The sequence below is a fragment of the Opisthocomus hoazin genome, chromosome 3, assembly GCF_030867145.1.
Source record: "Opisthocomus hoazin isolate bOpiHoa1 chromosome 3, bOpiHoa1.hap1, whole genome shotgun sequence".
NCBI lineage: Eukaryota > Metazoa > Chordata > Aves > Opisthocomiformes > Opisthocomidae > Opisthocomus > Opisthocomus hoazin.
In genome coordinates, this window is record NC_134416.1 from 9713525 (window position 1) to 9733804 (window position 20280).

Here is a 20280-nt window from a genome sequence, read left to right on the forward strand (position 1 = left end):
CCTCCGTTCATTGAATGAACTTACAGATAAACCCTGGTCTTCTAAAATATATCTGAAAAATCTACTCCCTTTGCAAATGGCAGGAAGTTCATATTGCAAGAGCAACTAAATGACTCACCCCACATCTATGCTTTTGCTGAAGCAGATAAACCTGCCAAAAGCAGTTTCCAAACTGGAAATAAGTACTTATGTGGGGATATGAGTAATATCAGGCAAATCTCAGACCAGGGCATGTGAATCTGCAATCTATGGTGTTCTTTGTTTATATTTTTTATTGAGGTCAGCGCCCTTGGTTCAAAGCTGCATTGAATAATTTTTGGAAGGACAACCGATCCGTATGGCTACATGTCAGCATCATCAAGGGATCCAAAGGCAACAACAAAAGGCTGTAGTAGAATAAAATGGCCAGTGGATGGGGTGTGATATTTGATGGGTCACACAGGGAATTCTTTTGTCATGAACCAGCAAACATCAAGTATATTTTTCATAAAACATGTAGCTTAATCCAAAATTATCCCTGCTGTATTGTCAGAGAGAACAAGGAAACACCCAGTTACTTTCGCAGTGACTAATAATAATACCACTGCTTAAAAGTAAACAGTGTGCAGAGATCTTTATGAAGAAATGCACAAATTTTTTTGCAAAAAATAATGTTGTGCTCCTACTTTATTCAACTATTTTTTCTCCTTTGCTGCTGCAGCACAGCCACTGACATTTCCTGTGTTAACGCTGGCACGGCAAGAAATATAATGTCAAAGGAAAGAAGAATAGTTTCATAATTAAAATCTATTTCCATAGCATTGAAATAGATGGAATTGCTATCCTTCAGCGGACTTTGGATCAGGTCTCTAGTCTGGTGGTTCTTCATTTGCACCACCCTCTTTCCCCTGGAGCCTTGTAAGCATTGATTAGTTAATGGCTTCAAAGTGCTATTTAAATGCTGAAATACTGTTACTGCCAGGTATTGGAACACATAGGCAGGTTTCTGCTCAGCAGATATGATCAGTCTTCCTCTAGCATGGAAGTATGCCATTTCCCTTCTTTGTGCAAATGTGTCTTTATGTCTGCGTATACCTACAATAACCCAGTTCAGTAAAACAAAATAAAACAGTAAATCAAGGATCTATTTACTTTAGTCTTAAAAATCTTGGAGACTTAAGCTGCAATCTCAAGTGAAAGCCATAGATAGCACTGGAGAGGGGTCATGCTTTCAGTTTGAACAGTCCATTCACCGGTACAGGAATGGCTGTCTATGGCTGGGTAGCCACCCCCTACAGGGATGCTCTTCTGAAAAGGACAAGTGCATGCTAGCTGCATAAACCTGGCTTATTAAATAATATTTATAGTAGGAGTACTCTTCAGGTTTTCAGTGGGCCCATGTGGGTGGCAGTTTGTCTTGTCTCCCTAGCACAGTGGTTCACACGTCCGTACACGTACAGATACTGGTACATGAGACACTTGGCTGGTACGGGAATGTGGTGCGAGCAGTCGTGCAGCCCAGCACGGGGTGAAAACTCACGGAGGCAGCAGCTGTTGCATTGTCGGTGCCGCCTTGAAATTCCTGTTTTCCCCACCTGTCTTCTAAGTAGACTTTTTCAAGCAGAGGGGAATGATGTTGCCCAAGCTTTCAACTCTGCTCCTTTCTGGCACATGGCAGGATTTGGCTGAGTACAAACTTTAGCAATTACATCTTCACATAGTAACATACTTCCTAACTTGGATTTTTGGAATGACTTCATTTTCTTTTGCAATCCACCAATCACCCTCAAAAGGCACTGTAAATCACAATGTTATTCTCAGTCATAACTAGCAAAATAGCTGGGAAGAGAGCTTGAGCTAGTGAAGGCTCGGTTTGGATGCACACATTCCTGAGCTTTCCTTTCCTTTGCTTTTCTCACATGGGCTAGCGACTACTGTCTTGTGGGGGCTTCTACCTGCCTGTCTGACGTTTTTGAGGGTCCAACACTACACATGGTCTAAATAACAAACAAACTGCAAAGGTCAAAGCAAAAGAAACACTTTGTTCCAGTTCTCCAGTTCATTCCAGACTCAGTACTTGTTTTTACTGCAGAAGTCTGTATTTAGTGCACAGGGAACAGTTCATTCCATTTGAATCTCTGGAGCTTTCAGCCCCTTCCCCAAAAAGCAGCCAAATACAGCAGAGTGAAAAACTGCTTGAGGACAGGCCAAACCACACAGTTCAGACACTGACCCAGATCTGTTTTCTGAAGGACTAAATGTTTTGGAGCTCGGATTTTGTTTCATGGTCAGATGAAGGAAGGATTAATCCCTTGGAAAATTAGTCAAGCCCATCTTCTTGTTCTAGCATTTGCACTTGTTCCATAACTTTTGGAGCCACTGAGCTAGACAGATCTTCCATAACAAACATAGCAAGCCAGTGACTTGATGACATAATTTTGAAGATATGACTGCAGAATAGGCTTAGTTGCAAATTAAGTTATTTGTGATGGCTTCATTGGTTTCCTGGCCTCACAGTTTAAAATGAGCATGAAAAAGGTTAGACCTTATATGATAAAAAAAACAAAGAAAGCACACACAGAGCAGTGCTGTCTTAGAATGACAAATGCTTCTCTTTTGTTGTTGTAGCAAAACTTTTCATCCTTGCAGACATTAACTAATCAAAGGTAAGAAAACATGATAAGAAATTTCCTTTATTCTACACTTAGTAATATTTCAGAGTTACTACTGCACAGCTTGGTCTCCTGACATTTCTTGGTGAAAAAGGAAGAAGACCTCCAGGGTTCTTTTTCCGAAGGCAGCACTTTCTGACTCAGGTGCAGAAGCTGGGTTAGGAGCAGGGAAGCTAATACGCATTTGAACAGCAGCAAGCTTTTATAGACTGGACTTAATAGGCATATTGTATAGGCAAGAAAACAGAGGCAGAGAGTTCAACAGCTTTTCAGAGTTTCAGGAATTTCAGATTTCCTCTTCAGGGCACTACATGAGGGAGAATGGTAACATGCTGTGGATTTCATCAGTTTGGGTCACAGTAACCTGCCATAAAAGTGAGATTGTTAAGTGAAATCACACACATGGGCTAAGTGTGCTTTACAGAAAAGACACAGAACAAGCAGCTCAGGCTGTCACAATTTAACCCGCCCCTGAGCGGGTGGCTACACACGGAACTCTGTGTATAGAGATATCCTTCACTCCGCAGGCCAGGGCCCCTTTTTGGAATAAACGATTAGCTGCGCCTCTTGCCAAAGAGCTGTTTGCTGGGAAACTCACACAGCACTTGCAGCACCCGCTGCACCCTCTGAACTTCTTCAGCAAAGTGTAAAGGCATTATTTTCTCCTTACTGCAATCAGAGTTCCTTCCCAGCGGTCATGTTCATGTACAAGCGTAAGATTTTGCAGTTGAAGATCTTGTATATAGACTTATTTTTACGTAGCAGTGCCTATGTCTGCATGATTTTGACCACCTGTGGCAGGACCCCACCGCCGCAGTCATTTGCTCAGCCGTTCCCAAGACTGCTACTCGTGGTCCCTGGGCAAAGCCCTTGCACACACTCCTAGCATCAGAGAATCATAGGATCATTAAGGCTGGGAAAGACCTCTAAGATCATCAAGTCCAACCGTAAACCCAACACCACCACGCCTGCTAAACCACGTCCCGAAGTGCCACATCTGCACGTTTCTTGAACACCTCCAGGAATGCCCACTTTCCTGGGCAGCCTCGCCTCTCCTCACCGAATTGTGTGAAACCCCTTCTTCGCGGCACCGCAAGGCTCTGGGAAGCCGGGCGCAGGTCTCCGCCACCCCCTGCTCCCAAAGCTCGCCCGGCAAAGCGATGCCAGGGGCGAGCCTCCCCCGGGGCCGGGCTCTGCGACCTGGAGGAAGGGGGGACCCGGCCTCGCGGGCGTGCGCCGGGGCTCCCCGCCGAACATTCACCCGCCCTGTGCAGAGGCCGGGGTGAAGCCGCCGCAAGCTCCTGCGGGCGCGGCGGGGGAGCCCCGGGGCGCGGGAGGGGCGGGCGGAGCCCTGGGACGGGTGGCGGCCCGGCCCGTCCTCCCGCCGGGGGGGCGGCGGCGGCGGCGGCGCAGGGCAGCGCCGCCCGGCGGGCGGGGCGCGGGGTATAAATCCGCCCCGCGGCGGCGGGCGGGCGGCGGTCGGAGGCAGCGGCGGCGCGGGCAGAGCGGTGCTGCGGCAGGTAAGGGAGAGTCCTTCCCTCCACTTACCTGTCCGTCTGTCTATCCATCCACCTACCTACCTATCCACCCCCCCACCCCCGCGGGCCTCGCTGCCCCTTCGAGGGTGCATCCTTGCATGACCCCCCTCCGTTTTTTTTTTCTCTTTTCCTCATCAATAAATCCCTTTCCCCGCCTCCTTCCAAGCAGGGCTTGCCCCGGTGGAGGAGCGAGGGGGCTCGCAGCGGGGTGTTGGCGGTTGGGCGCTGGTGGGAGCCCCTCTTGGGGGTGGGGGCAGCTGGTGGATGCTGCTGACACGGTCGGGGCTCTCCTGGCAGCGGCGGGCAGGGCTGGGCTGGAAAACAGCTGTGGAATGAAGGCACATACTTTTCCTAGGGAAGTTAACTGCTGGCGCTTGTTGCTTGTGTCTCTCTGCTGTCGCAGCTCTGCGTTGGCTTTGGAGCAGAGGACAGGCTTGGCTGGTGTCCAGCCTTTACTGGTCGATTGTTTCGGTGGGGTTATTGCCTTCATATGTGCCGTTTGGTGTCTGTGTGTCCAGGCACTGCTCGGGTTCAGAGCACTTCACGGCAGCGTTGGCAGTGGAGGCACAGCTGCGTGCTGGGTCTGATGAAATAAGTGATTTTCCCTCTGCTAGGGAGGATGTTTTGATTAACGCTTGCATTTGTGTTATGGTTTTCCAGTGAAACACTTGCAAGCTGGCATTGCACACTGTTTTATCCACTGTTTTATAAAGATCACAGTGCCTGATTTTGCACCCCATCCCCAGATTAGGACTCCCTTTAGGCTTCAGATGGAAGTATTTACTAACTATGTTATTTGGATGTTTTTCTCCTCAGTTCTCTGTTTAAATATGAGCTGTATTTTGAACCTAGTAAATACAGTTGTATTGGCATAGAAGAGGTCAATGTCAACCTGGAGCTTTCTGTCCAGGCTCTCTGCAAGGTGTTGCACTGTTTTGGAATCTTCTGGCTTGTTGTCAGCTTTTTTTTTTTGGTGCGTCCAAGTGTGTCAAAGATACACAGCTGCTGAAAAACTCACCATTCAGGGCAAGCAGTGGAAATAGCCTGTAAACAGAAGCATCAAATGCTTCAGGTAAACACGTGAGAAGCCTGTCCTGCTGGTTTTAGTCTTGGCTGTTACAGGCATAACTTACAGCAAAACTTCAGGCAGTGCATTAAGCTGGTCCACTTTGAACTTGGCTCTGGGAACGTGTTTTTTAAAATTCTGTGCTCTTTTAACTAGAGCCTCACATAGTTTGACATAGAATGACTGTGTTCTTATCACAAGTACTTGAGTAAACAGCAGGCAGCCAATGCTGTACAATGTCCTGTGCACAGCAAGAGTTTAATGGCTGTGGATGAAATGGTAAAACTCAGGAGTAAGTGCAGCAAAAATAGTGTTCTTTAAAGGTTTGTGAAGTCCCCTGAGTACTAATAAGCTCTGTGCACTTCAAGAAGAATAATGTGTCCAGAAGGAACTGGTCTGTGTTTTGACATGGAGAATACAGATGCAGTGAGAACAGGCTTTGATGTAGTAATGAGAGATTACTTAGGGGGTGTGTGTTCCTGTACCTAGTATTTTTCAGTATAAACTGAACAGATGCCATGGCATAATGGTTTTGGGAAGTGGAGACTGTGCCTTCTGAAATGTGTTCCTTGCACTGCAGTTCAGCAGATACCTGAATGGGATGGATTTCAACTTTTTGAAAACTTTGAATCAAAATTTCTCCAGTCAGCAAATTGAGATATGAACTCATCCCTTTGAGAATGGGCACCCTGCAAAAGTGGCTGGCCTTGACCCAGGCCGGGGGAGAGGGCTCGAAGGTCTTGACAAACTGGGCTTTTGATCTGCTCCCCTGAGGAAGGAGGGTCTGTGTGCTGATTCCCTACATTCATTGGCCACTTTACCCACAAGGTGACAGCAGGATAGAGATGTCAGTGTCGGGTGTCCGCCGAATTTGGCAACAGCCAAAGAAATGTCACCCTTTGAGGGAGGGCTGCCGCATGCGCCTGCATGTTTGGGAACCAGCATCCGCACCACCAAAACTCAGACTCTGCGCTTTTCGTTTCTGCCCCGCACAATGGCTTTTGTGTTCTTGCCAAAACAAAAAGGAATGCTGAAACTGTGACAGATCAGCTGAGTAGACTGTATGAATGCTCAGTAAAAACAGCAGGACTCCCCAATTTTCTTTAGTCCAGTGGGAGATACTCTGCTCTTTGAATCTTCCTTTTTGTGCTATGACAGTTACATGGGGAGGTTACAGTGCATCTTGGGAAGCGCTTTGGCCTGGGAGCCTGGCCCTAAGAATAGTTATAAGGTAGTTGAGTAACTTGCTCTTGTAGTTCAGGTGGGATTAGCAGTGAACTGTTGTGAGAAAAATTGTTTGATTTACATTTTTAAACCGAAGTGATTAATTTGACTGAAGTGCAGCATACATCTTCTCATGACCAGCTTAAGGGATTTTGGCAAGTATCTAGCTTCCCATAGAAAATGCTGTTTTTTCACTTAACCTCATTAGAGCCTGAGAATCTGTTATACTAAATGTGGAGTATATATGTAGTGAGACATTTCCTGCTTTTATTGTCTCAAAGTAGATGAAGAGTGAAAGAAAAGATACAGAAGTGGTGAAAGTGGCTTGAAGCTCTTCAGACTGAAGACAATTAGAAACTGTGAAACACTCAAAAATAATACAGATCCTGATTGTGGTGGATCATCAATGTTCACATCATGCGTAAGGCTGGCAGCTTAAGGCAGTGAAAGCCTGTTTGCTGCCAGGGGAGAATACAGCCTGGGAAACCAATGGCCTGAACCAGTTCAGTCCCAGCAGCATGCAGCAAGAGTGGCTTTCTCTAGTTGCTTTGGTGGGACCACTTGAGAGTAAAACCTTTTAAAAACCAGGAGATGCAACTGCTTGCTATTAATAGGGATGAAATGCTGGTTCCTGAGGCCAAGTGTAACTTCCAGCTGACTCTTTGTTTACATCTAACTTCCATGTTTTGTCACAGCACCTGGAAATCTCAGGTGGAAGTACAGAAAAGCCCACTTGGTCCTGTCACTGTTTTACTAAATAAATCGTATTCCGTGTAGACTGCCCTTTAGCTCCAGCTTTTAGATGTGAATTTGTAAGTTTACTCAATGCACAATGGTGCTGCCCTTGCAGCCTTCTCAGTGAAGAGCTTTTGTGGACTGTTGCATGGGGAGTGGATCTCCAGCTGTCAGCAGGTCACGGAAGCAGTAGTCACCCCTCTGCCATCTGTCAAGAGCACTGTCCCAAAAGTTGCAAGTAAATTACTTGCTAGTGCTGGCAAGCCACAGGAAGTATTCTGAAACTGTTTAAAAGACTGAGAGTAAGGCAATCCCATTTTTGAGTTTGGTGGTGTGTGTTGCTGCCAGTGACTAAAATCTGGGTTAGACCTCTTGGAAATCAATGGCGATGAATATAATGGCTATTGAACCTGGTGTTTCTCTCAAATGGTGGTGTGTGGGGTGTTTTTTCCTGTTTGTCACTTCCAGAGCCCTGAGTGACTTCAGTGGGGCCAGTCAGCAGGAGGTAATCCCTGTTGTTAATTCCCTTTGGCTGCAGAGTTGGAACAGCACTAAGGAACCATTCAGAGCTTCTCCTGAATATGTCATCATGTATCGTTAAAGTGTTATTATGGTGTAATTAAACTCAGTACTGAGCATCCATGAGAATCGGTACCATTATTCACCATTTAATCCAGCACAGCAAGTGTGGAGTAAAGAGTAAAAAGTAAAGCCTGCAGTTACCCAAGTTTCAGACTTGAATGTGCAGCCTCCTGTGCTGGATGATGAGAGAGATGAGTTTAGCTTTACTTTTAGCTAAGGGCTGCTTCAGGATCAGGCCTGTTTTGTTTCCCGGCTGGCCTGAGAGTGTTGTCTTTGGATCGTGCCCAGCAGTTTGTTGTCAAATGGGGTGTCCGCCGTGCAGAGGTGCTCCGCTGTGTGCTTGCTGATGCATAGCTGGACTGCCTGTGCTGAAGAGATTTTCCACAGCTGTATCTGTTCGTACAAAGCAGGATGTATGTCAGTTTTACTGCTGTGATTTTGTGTAGCTGATGGTGTTTCCTATGTTTCTTTTGGGTTTTGCGCTACTTCCTTTCAGTTAATTGTCACAATTTTAATATATCTTTTTCAGCTGTCAGTCAGGTTTTTTCTCTGGTAGCTGGAAGTTGGTCAACGCAGATCTTCCTTTTCAAGCCCTGTTTTTAAAACTGGGTATTCACTACTTTTCCAAGCCTTTAACTGGCTGCTTCCTGTCTGAACTAAGTATAGCTTCAAAAGTATAGCTCTTTTATCTTATTTTCTACCATGGATGTGTAAGGCCAGTCTGCTAGTACTGTATGGATGATGTAAAAATTAATGGAAAGAGCAAACCTTATGACCTAGTGCAGCATGAAAACCTAACTGACTGTAAAATAAATGTTTCCGTGTGCTTTCAACCATCCCTTGGTGTTTTTTGCATGTTTTTCTGTCCTTATCATTTTGCCACAACTTGACTTCTTTAAGCATTTCTGATTTTTTAGGAAGCAAAAACTAAGTGATAAGGATCTTGATCTGTAATGCCCCTGGTGAAGACTGTAGGTGGAGGCCCTGGTGTTCAGAGTGAGAGAGCAGTAATATATTTTATACATCTATGCATGTGTTTATTGGTAGGCATAAGATATAGTGGAAAAGTAATCAGAAAAGTAGAATGCAACTTCTCAACGAACCTTTATTTGTGAACAGAGTAAGCAGACATCCAGATGAGAAATGCACTATTTGAGGAAGGAAGGATTGCTCTTGTTGTGGGATTTTTGGGTTGATTTCTTCAGGAATTTCATGTGCACTTGTCAAGCTAATGATATCACTTTCCTACTGCTGTAGTTCTAGGGTGCTCTATGCGTTTTGTATGTATTGTATGTAACATCCCTGCTAAATTTTAAGATGCATTTGTGTCCTTGGACAAAGTTGCAACATACTGGGTTATGTGACTAGTCTATGAAGTTGTAGATGCACTGCAGAGTTTTGTGATTACCCTTTATATTATGGCAAATTCAAAATACTATTCTTTTTCCTAGGTGATTCAATTTAAGGTCATCACATATTTTGTTCCCTGGGAAACACCAAATTTTCTGAAGTTGTGTATAAAATCCCAAGCTTAAATAAAAACTTGGGCATGCATAACTTGAACCCCTCTTGTAAACAAAGCCTGGAAAGTGATAGCTGTATGTTCTCTGCCTGATGTAATAGATGCTAACCTGGAGCATGGATGGGTAAAGTTTTGGAAAGAGTCAAGTGAGAATGAAGAGTTGTTTTTTGCCCACTTTGAAGGGTTTTGAAAGGCCTTATTTTGAGAAGCAAGGAGTATTCTGGCACTGCATGGTGTTGACTTGGACATTCCCTCACCAGTTTTATCTGTTGTGATACAGGCAGGAGTGTACTCCGCCCTTCGGCAGATCATGTTGTATCTCTAGGTGCCGAGGCTTGCAGGCAATGGGAGACTTACCTGGATCTAGTCCTGAGTAGTTCAGCATGTGAAAATGCTTAAATTTGAGTAGTTTTATAATGGGACTTCCTTGGGAAGAAAGATGTGTGTTGAGCACAGTGGCCACGTGCAAAGTTCGAATCCAGATTAAGATCTAGGACGCTAAAGTTCATCCTAGAAAAGGGGACTGGGAGCTCCCAGGAACAAAATAATGTCCATAAATTATACTTCTTTCCTCAAAAACAAACAAAAGCCCTCAGACACTTGTCATTGAAAACTTCAGCCCAGACATTCTGGCAGGGGTTACAAAGAGAGCTTGTAACAGTGATGAGCATGCAATTTTAACAGGTGATAGAACGAGTCATATATGTACTCAGAAGCTGTAACACATACAGTATGACCTAATGAGTAAGTGTAAGTTAAGATACATCATTAACCTTAGCTGTGATGTTTTATAACTTAAGTACTTACTTTGCGACATCCACATGAAAATGCAAAATGCATGAAAAGAAACCACTATGTACATGCAGGGATGCAACCTAGAGAGCCAGATAACATTCCTTGTCTGAGTATAGTATGAACCTGTCCTTTCTGGAATAATCTTTGTATGCTTTTGCCTCTGACTTGCCCAGAAACACCCACTTTTTGAAGCAGTTGCAGCTAGGCAGAAGCTATGAACTATTAAAGCATGGCAGATGAGAATAGGAGGGGGGTGGGGAGCATGACACTGGTGAGCTGCCGGAACAATAGCTTGTTTCTTCTCTGCTTAGACTGCAATCTTTGTGGCAGAAGCCATCTCTTCCATGTTATAAAATGTCCAATACATCTCTGCAATATTCATTATTTAATCTGTCCCCAAAGCACAGCCTAACACCCCGGTGCAAGGCAGGTGTTAGGATCTGTACCAATGCATCACCATTAATTTTGCTCAAGACCTTTTTGTTTACAGCTGGTTGAAGGAGGAGTGGGAGGGATGCAGAGAATCAGTCACAGAATGATGTGAGTTGGAAGGGACCTCTGGAGATCATCTGGTCCAACCCCCCGCCAAAGCAGGGTCACCTGCAGCAGGCTGCACAGGACCTTGTCCAGGCGGGTTTTGAATATCTCCAGAGAAGGAGACTCCACAACCTCCCTGGGCAGCCTGTTCCAGTGCTCCGTCACCTTCAGAGGCAAGAAGTTCTTCCTCATGTTCAGGTGGAACTTCCTGTGCTTCAGTGTTTGCCCACTGCCCCTTGTCCTGTTGCTGGGCACCACTGAGAAACGTCTGGCCCCATCTTCCTAACACCCACCCTTGAGATATTTATAAGCATTTATAAGGTCCCCTCTCAGCCTTTTCTCGAGGCTAAATAAGCCCAGCTCCATCAGCCTTTCCTCGTAAGAGAGATGCTCCAGTTCCCTCACCATCCTCGTAGCCCTCCGCTGGACTCTCTCCAGTAGCTCTTCATCTTTCTTGAAGTGGGGATGCAGTACTCCAGATAGGGCCTCACTAGGGCAGTGCAGAGGGGGAGGAGAACCTCCCCCGACCTGCTGGCCACACTCCTCCTAATGCATCCAGGATGCCATTGGCCTTCTTGGCAGCCAGGGCACACTGCTGGCTCATGGTCAACTTGCTGTCCACCAGCACTCCCAGGTCCCTCTCTGCAGAGCTGCTCTCCAGCAGGTCCACCCCAAGTCTGTACTGATGCATGGGGTTGTTCCTCCCCAGGTGCAGGACCCTGCACTTGCCCTTGCTGAATTTCATCAGGTTCCTCTCTGCCCAGCTTCCCAGCCTGTCCAGGTCACGCTGAATGGCAGCACAGCCTTCCGGTGTATCCACCACACCTCCCAGTTTTGTGTCATCAGCAAACTTGCTGAGGGTGCACTCTAACTCTTCATCCAGGTCATCGATGAAGAAGTTAAACAAGACTGGGCCCAGTACTGGCCCCTGGGGGACACCACTAGTTACCAGCCTCCAACTAGACTCAGCGCCGCTGATGACAACTCTCTGAGTTCTGCCATTCAGCCACTTCTCAATCCACTGCACCAACCACTCATCCAGCCCACACTTCCTGAGCTTCCCTAGGAGGATGTTATGGGAGACTGTGTCGAAAGCCTTTCTGAAGTCAAGGTAGACAACATCCATGGCTCTCCCTTCATCTACCCAGCCAGTCATGTCATCGTAGAAAGCTATCAGATTGTCAGGCATGATTTCCCCCTGGGTGAATCCATGCTGACTATTCCTGATAACCTTTTTTTCCTCCACTTGCTTGATGATGACCTCTAGAATGAGCTGCTCCATCACCTTCCCCGGGATGGAGGCGAGGCTGACCGGCCTGTAGTTCCCTGGGTCCTCCTTCTTGCCCTTTTTGAAGACTGGAGTGACATTGGCTTTCCTTGAGTCCTCGGGCACCTCTCCTGTCGTCCAGGACCTTTCAAAGATGATGGAGATAGGAGGATGGTAGCAGGCTTCTGGGGGACTGGAAGGGGACAGCCTGGCTTGGTGGGGTAAGAAAACAAAGCCTGGGAAGGCAGCTGATTGCTCTTCAGTTTTTCCACCCTGTGGTGCCACCACTCACAGCCTGGAGTCATGTAAAGTTGAAGGACAATATTGGCACCTGTACAAATGGGCATCATATGTTTCCAAACAAACTTAGCCTGCCACTCAGGTGTTGGGTTTCTTACGAAAGCCCTGGGTTCCCCTACCTCCACCTTGTGCCATTGTGCTCTGGAAGGAGTGTTTGCAGCCACATTGGGCATGAGTGGTGGCACTTGAGGAGGGAGGGTGGGATGACAGCAGCCTTCGTAGCTAAAAAGTCCTGGGAATCACTAGTATTTTTAATCTCTTTCAAGAAACTTTGCGTTCATGGAGATAATGACTTTTCACAGAGGTATGACCAGAAGCAGTTTCACATGTCAGGTACTGAAGAGAACTTCATTAGAGTTTGTAATCTGTCCCTCCTGGAGTTATGATATTGTAGTGTAGGTAGTATTAGGTGTTGCAACAGGAAAAAAAGCCCTAAGATGTTGCAAGCCCTCTCTTTCTCTGCCACGTATGAAATAGAATATTATGTTGGAGGGGTAGACAGCAGAAGTGTCCAGCATAGGGGAGATGGGGACAGCAGGAATGTCCTCTGGCTAGCACACCAACCCTTCCCACAGCCAGTTTCTACTCCTGTGAAGTATGGGAGGACTCTGAGCTTTTCAAGGAACATTCCTCACTGCATCCCACAGCGAGAAGATTGTGCAAACAGTGTTGCAACAGTGTTCTTGCTCAACGTCTGAAGAGTAGACAGAGGGTTGCTTCCGTATCATGCATGTGAAGAGTAACCTGTCCCTGGTCTGAGGAACTGGCAGTTTAAGGGCTATGTCTGATCCCGGAGCGATTGCGGCTGAAGAGGCATGGGTGCCAGTCGCACAAGCAAAAACCAGCCAGGACAAAAGGAGTGGAGATGAGCCTGGAGATCTTGTCTTCATACCAGCATGGGTATGCCGAAGCCACAGGCAGGCACAGCTGCGGGAGGTGCTGCAGACCCCCACCTGCGCGTGGCTTGTGGGAGCCGGGTGGAATCGGCTGCTGACTCTGTCCTCAGTCGTCTCTGTGTGGCTTCACCCACCTGTTACTGGGCTCCAGGCTCCAGCTCTTGGTTATAACCTTTCAGTTTCCTGCTCAGTTTGATTAGCATGCAGCAGAACTCTAGACTTAAAAATGGCCAAAACTTTAAGCCCTTCTTTTTTGTGTTTGAAAACCCGCTGTTGTGCTATATTATGCTCCTAAAAAAACCACCTTTTTTTTCTGGATGCTCTCTCTTATTTTCAGCTAGAGCCTTCACCAAAGCATGCTGGTGGAGTAGTTCAAGCAAATGGTTTAGAAAGCAATAAAATAATTAAGGTATCATTCTGAGTAAAACAGTGTGCTGTGCTGAAGAGGGCTGGGTGATGGCAATTCCCAGGATGTCCAAATTGGAGTCCACCAGGCAGCCTAGTTGTTTCAGTTCCCTGGCTTGATATAATTTAATGCTTTGGTTCCTGATCTCTTCTGATTTAAAACTTTAGGTTATTTAAGGCTTATGCTTCTAAGCTTCCTTTGTGTCAGGTTATTAACTTTTAGTTGCAAATTGAGATAATCACCTGTAACCAGAGTCTAAGCAGACCCAGAGAGTTGAGTGTAGTTGAGCGTTCAGCTTTTGAAACTTGCCACTCAAACTGTTTAGTCAGATGCTACTTAACTGTCATCTGTTTTGTTGTTTTTTTTTTTAAAGGGGGATGAACTGCTATTAAAACCTCTTACTTGATTGATTGTGTAGAACTATGTCAGAGAAAATCAGTAACTCAGTACACAAAGGACCTCGTGACACCAGTGCCTGTAACAGCGTAGCTTAAACAGGGCATGGTGTGGGCAGATGCTTACGCATGAACGGTTTTGGAAGCTTGCAAAATGAATAATGTTCAAATGGATCACGAAGAGGAAGATAATCTTTGTCAAGTTTATTATAAAATACCTGAAATGTAAACTGCACTTAATGAGAGTGCACATTGTGGACCATAACCAGACATGGGTGCTGTTAACTGGTGTTCACTTGTCTCTGTTTAGTGGAGACAGGTTTTTTCAAGCTGCTCTCCAGTTTACAGTAACCATGATTTTTTATTTTATGTCCAGACAGACTAGTTTACAGCATTTACTGGTAATAACTGGAAGAGGTCTAACTGACTGCATGTAAGGCTCAAATGCTGTTTGAGCATCTCAGCAACTTTCCTTGCTTCACTGTCAGAGGCCTGAACTGCTCTTTTTCTGACCTGGAACCAATGGGGATGTTTGCTAATCAACTTCTGCAGAGCTCTGGAGACATCTGAGCTCTCTCCAACCTTGCTTCATCCCTGCTTCTGTAATAGTGCTTTGAGCTGCTGCAGATGCACAAAGCCTTAAATTGCCACCCCGGTCCTTCCTACCTCCTTTGGTGCCTGAGCTCTGAAGATGGCTGTGGCTTTCAAGGGATAAACCACAGAGTAATGTGGGTGGCTTGGAAACGCCTTGCACGTGTGGCCCTGGAGCCAAGTCCTGTGTAGGCCCTCTCTCTCCAAAGAGAGCAACACCAGTGCTTGGGAGCTGTGGCCATCAGTGCCCATGGCCTTCTCCCTCCTCTCTGCTGTTACACACTCATGAGTGTTTAATCCCATTTGTAAAGTGATTGCTGTGCCTCCTTGCTCAGCCTGCAAAGATGGAAATGCCATCAGGCTGCTCTGGTGAGGTTACCCTTCTGTGTATCGCTACTCAAAAGGAGAATGATCTCTGCTGCCAGTGTTTAAACAAGCTGCTTTGAGGAAATTGCCTTCTTTATGAAACGCTCAGGCAGGAGTCTTTTCCTGTTCTTTGTTTTCCATGATAGCAAGTAAACAAAAAACAGTTGGATATGAAGGCAGAGGTAAAGCCTGTAGTGCTGGTTGCAGAGCCCTGCATAGACGTGAGACCATGCTGAACGATGCTCCTCATGGCACGAACTTGGATAACTGTATGTGTGGCTTCAGAAGAATAAAGTTGGGAAGGAGGGGTTTTTTAACTTGGTTCGCTTCTGTAGTTGGAATGAATTTGGTCACAAATATTAGGATTACCCAATGTTTGGTATTTATGATTGCAACGCTGCTTGTGTCTGAGGATGGATGGCCTGATGTGTGGCTTCTTAGCTCCTTTGTTGGGATCCCTGTTGTGCAAAGCCAGCCTACACATCTGTCCTGTACCCCCTGCTGCTAAAGCAAGGCTGCAGCCATGACTGTCCCTCCAGAGATGATGATGCAGAGGGACAGGGGATATAGTATGAACCTTCAAGAGCAAAATAATCAGGCTCAGGAGAATGATTCCTGAGCTACTAGCCTTGGTTATGACACTTGCTCTGGTGGTTTTGGAGCAGTGGGTTTGGGCTGGAATGGGTATGGAAAAGCCTGTGGATGAGATTAGTGAACAGTGTTGCACAAATGACATCAGCCCTCCCTGTACTCAACTTGCTTCCTAGAGGCTGGTTTGCTGCCTTTCCTGCTAGCTGGCAAAAGTAGATACGTGATCAGTTTTAAAGCACTTTGCCAGCTGCAAAGGTGTCTTAAACCTGTACTTTTTTTAGTTAGAAGTATGATTGTTTTAAAGCATTTGTAACCGATACCTGGGTGCAGGGTGTCTGCTGGGTGGAGTTGGCTTGTGCTGGAGGGGAGAATTTGGGACTTCTTAGCAGGCTGAATTGGCCAAGTGGAGTGAAAAAAAAGTTGTTTTTCTCCAGGTTGGCAACTTTACACTACTGCTTGCAGATATAAATGAACTTTGTCTTTTTGAAGACTTCTGTCAGGCAAGTGCTTTGAAATGCGTATAAAGGAATGCTTGTAGGGTTATCTGTTTAGGAGAGTTGTGCAGTTACATTAGCTTCGAGCTACCCTGTCACCTAAGGGGGGGAGCACAAAGCACCCATTTAGAGATTATAATATTTGTGCTGAACATGGGTGGTACAAAACCACTTCCCCAGCATCTTTCTCTTTGGAAAATAAGATGTTTTTTACAGTGCTGTCAGATAGCGGGGCTTTGTTTGCCAGCTCTCGTGAACAAATAACATGGTGTTGTGCCGCCTTGTCACAAGGTTGTTTCTTGATAGGAATTTTTCAGGTATTCCTGATGCAGAGAAGAAAAACCCTGAACTTGGAAGTGCCTGGTCTGGAAACGTTATGTGGCTCCAATATCTGGTATCTTTCCAGAAGCGACAACTTGGTACCCGTTGGGCTTTTGTTCAGCAGACTTTATGGCAGTCCTGTAATCTGCTGGTCAGCACTTCCTAGTGCTGGTTCTTTCGGAAACATAGAGCAACAACTTTGAACTATTATGAAAACAGGATTGTTTTTAAGGCTATAAAAGGCATCCATCTTGTTCTTTTTGGCACAGATTTTTTGGTCATTTGTAGTCAATGCTCTGAGTCTCTGAAAAACTGAAACTATCCCATGTAAACAACTTTATTCCACAAACACTAGCTGTGGCTTTGTTCCCTGAACCACTTCTTACTGGAAGACTGCAGGGGACCTGGCTTCTTACTTCTCTGACCTATAGGTGAAACATGGAAAAATGTCTTGCACTTCTAGTCCCTATTGCAGAATTAGGTGCAATATTAAGGTGCTATTTCTGTCTTAACAGAATTTGCTGAACTGCAAAAAAAGGCAATTTAAGTGCCATCACATGTAAATATTTTTGACCTCCAAATATTGCAGTAGCATTCATTTTCCCTCTCTGCCATGCACAATTGCTCACTGTGTAGAAAGGCAGATTACATAGATGGCCGTAATTGCGAAAGTATGTAACACTAGTTCTAAAATGTCACTTGCAGTTGCTCGAGACTTTGGCAAGCTTGTTTTTCACTTGTTCTTTGTGATTAAAATCTTTAAGGGGCGAAACTTACTGGAAAACCTGGAGAAAAAGGGTGAATCAGAGTGACTGCTGGGGAATTAACTCTGTCTTGGCTCTTTGGACTGTTTGAGTATCTCTGATGCCTTGTTGTAAATTTGAATTGCAAATTACTTGGCAATGGGGTCAGTTTTGGTCCTGTACACATGCCTTAAGTGTTGGGGTTATATATTTACAAAGTATTTCTCTCAGCTTAAAACCACCAGTCTAATTCTTTACCAAAATTCCACCTAATTGCATACCTAGCAAGAAGGGTTCCTAAAATCTGAAGCTGTTTGTACATGTATGGACACCAGCATTTTTTCAGCATTAACTTCCTTCGTCTGCGTGTGCCACTTCATAGTTTCCTGCAGCTTCCAGCTTTCTTGCAAACTTTCTCACTAGAGCTTCTTTGCCCAGGGAAAAGCACATCAAGTTAACCTATGGGGTAGAGTAAAAATGGTGCTGCTGTCACTGCTGGCTCCTGAATATTCCTGTGGGCTTCACAGCCCTTCTTGAGCACCGGTTCATTTATGTAGACAGAGTTGTTTGGCTTAAATCAGATTTAAGTCAGGAGGTGGGAAGTCATGGTTTAAAGAATCAGTTTTAATTTTGTTCTGTAGTTTTACACTTATCTTCAGGAAAATTGTTAATAATTAAGATGTTTGCAGTTGCACTTTGTTAATAATTACAAAAAAGTGTTTCAGCCTTTTGGTTTGTTTTATAAGTAGTTACTTATATGCTTCACCTGAGACAGCTCTAAACTTTCCTCAAAAAGTAAATAATTTGTTTTATAGTTGTGTAGTTAATAAATTTCCAATATTGTACAAAGGTGCCCAAAACCCACATGATATGCATTTCTCCAGCAGGCCGAAGGCTATATAAGAAACATGCTTTGTCTCTTGTGTTTGTGATCTTGCTGTTAAGACAGTTGCGGTATCTCTTGAGAACTGTTTGTGGTCATTCATTAGAGGCTCAGGGGGAACAGCCCTCTGCCTTTGGCATCTTGTCTCTGCTGAGAGAATGAAAACGTGCCATTCTTTTTAACTTCTCGTTTGAAGTGGTGTGGTCACTGAACTGAGATGCCTGTTGGTCCAAGTGCGGAAGACGCACTGCACCTGCAGCACAACCTGCTGCTCCGTCAGCTCTTCTGGGTTTTGGCCCTATCCATGTTCCCAGTTAAGCTGGGTAGTGTGATGCCAGTCCTTTCCTACAGCACGATACAGCAGTCTTGTTCTTGACTTTGACAGTTTTGAAAATAGTATTATTGCATGCACCTTGTAGGTGTCCACTTAAAGGAGTATCTCTTTTACTTGGTACCGTTTGTTTGTTCAGGTCAAGGAAGGTGTTTCTGTCCTGAAGAATGGAGCACATTGGTCTGAGAGTAGAATGATGCTAACAAGTGTCCAGTTCAGTTTTCTTACAGTAAAGATTTGGGGGACAGAGGGAGCATGTCTCAAAAATAAAATATTCAGAGACAAATATTCGAGTTCATTTCAGAATGTGGTTGTGCAGATGTGGCTATGCCTGCTTTTACCTGTGAAATGGCAGTTTCCGTGACTCGCTCTGTACAGATCCTTGCCCCATTTCCTTCAGCATTCACTGTTATGAAGCTGCCAAACTTTTGTTTGATCTTGCAGCCTTAATGTCTCTTTAATCTCAGATTGTGCAGGAGTGTGTATATAAATAAACCATGGAGGCATTTTACAAGAGATTCACAACCTTTTTGCAGAGGTCTTTTAAACTACAACCTGAGACCATGGGTCATTGGGCAGGGGGTGGAGGAGTGGTGCAGGATCTTTATTTGTTCCTGTATTTAATCTTTGATGCAAGCTGAGAACAAATTTTTTTTCATCTTTGCAGGTATCAGCTACTGACCATGTCAGAGTTCCAGGATGCTCACCTTGCAGAGGTGAAACCTCTGGTGGAGAAGGAGGAGGTAATTCTAAACCTTTAGTGCTTATGTGTATTATTTTAGGGGTGTTGTTGGAAATGCACATGTGTTCTTAGATTAATTCTAGTATGTAGTATAGAAGAAACCAGTAAGAGGAACTGGAGGTGGAATAAGAGGGTCTTTTTTTAACAATGCAAAACTAAGTCTTGATTATTTGATCTTTCTTGGTTCTTGGTGTTATTTTTCTCTAGTGCTAATCTGCTGGTGACACTTTCATTTTCTGGATGATGATAGGGCTGTGTGTCTTTGCCCAGTTGACACTGTTCAAAATAGCTAATCTCATAGATCCATCTGTGCCTGCAGACTTCTCAATGTAAAGGTACAAACTTTGCGCTGTTAGGTCCCTTTCAAGGAGGCAAAGAGCCTTTACTTTTCCTCTGCGCACATCTGAGTCCAGAGGTGTGACTGTGCCCCAGCTATGCCTCTCTGACTGTTCTGAGCTGTGAGTTACAGCCAAACTGCTACCAGGCCTGCAGCCGGCGGGGTGTGCGCAAGCCTCAGCTGTTCCTCTGGGGTTGAAGCGTAGAAACATCTTCAGCCTTCTTTTTGCTTAACCTTGTTGTACTGCTTTCCGTCTGGTTTTTTGCACCACTTTTCTCCAAAACTCTGCCCACTGTATCTGGGTTCAGTGGCTGTTTGACTCTGTTCGATGGTAGCAATGCTCTGTGCTTTGGTATGTTCATGGCAAATAATTCACTGTAATACGTGAAAAGAACCTCTCAGCTTTTTTCTTGAATCAAAACCAAAATTTTTCTTTTATTCCCAAGGACTGTAATTCTTGATGATGATGTATATAAATGCATTGGGGTTTTTCTGTTTTTTTTTTTACACTAGAACTATTCATTGCTCTATCTGCTACTTTCTTTTTCCTTCCCTACCTCTTTTGCGTAAACACTTCAGAAAATCATTTCCACTTGTGACTGCAGTGAAATGGCTAGATAAACTTTAAACACAGCTCCTTTGCCAAGGACATTGCATGAAAGCAGAGCTTGTTTGGATACCAGCGAATGCAGCACTCGAACTTTTCAGAAACTAAGATCCCTTTTTAATGCCGGTATTGTTCAGCAGTAGCAAAGCAGATACTGAGCAGAAGTCCTATGGGTACCGAAATGCCTTTGCTTCAAACTTCAGAAATATCTTAAAACACCAATAAGCTTCTTGGGTTTCTGTAGCATGCAGATCAAATGTTGGTATCTTGACAATTAAACCTGTATCACAAATCAGAGTGGTTTGGGGTGGAAGAGAGCTTAAAGATCATCTAGTTCCAACCTCCCTGGGTAGGGACGCC

At 45.0% G+C, this 20280-nt stretch overlaps 1 protein-coding gene across 1 annotated transcript in view; it reads left to right on the plus strand.

Moving 5' to 3' along the window:
- The first annotated feature begins 4104 nt into the window (after positions 1-4104).
- NDRG1 (N-myc downstream regulated 1) overlaps positions 4105-20280 on the plus strand; it is a 41892-nt gene continuing 25716 nt past the window's right edge. The window contains exons 1-2 of the mRNA XM_075415518.1: positions 4105-4171; positions 18902-18977. Coding sequence (XP_075271633.1) covers positions 18918-18977 — 60 coding nt within the window. The 5' untranslated portion in view covers positions 4105-4171; positions 18902-18917. The remainder of the gene's footprint in view (positions 4172-18901; positions 18978-20280) is intronic.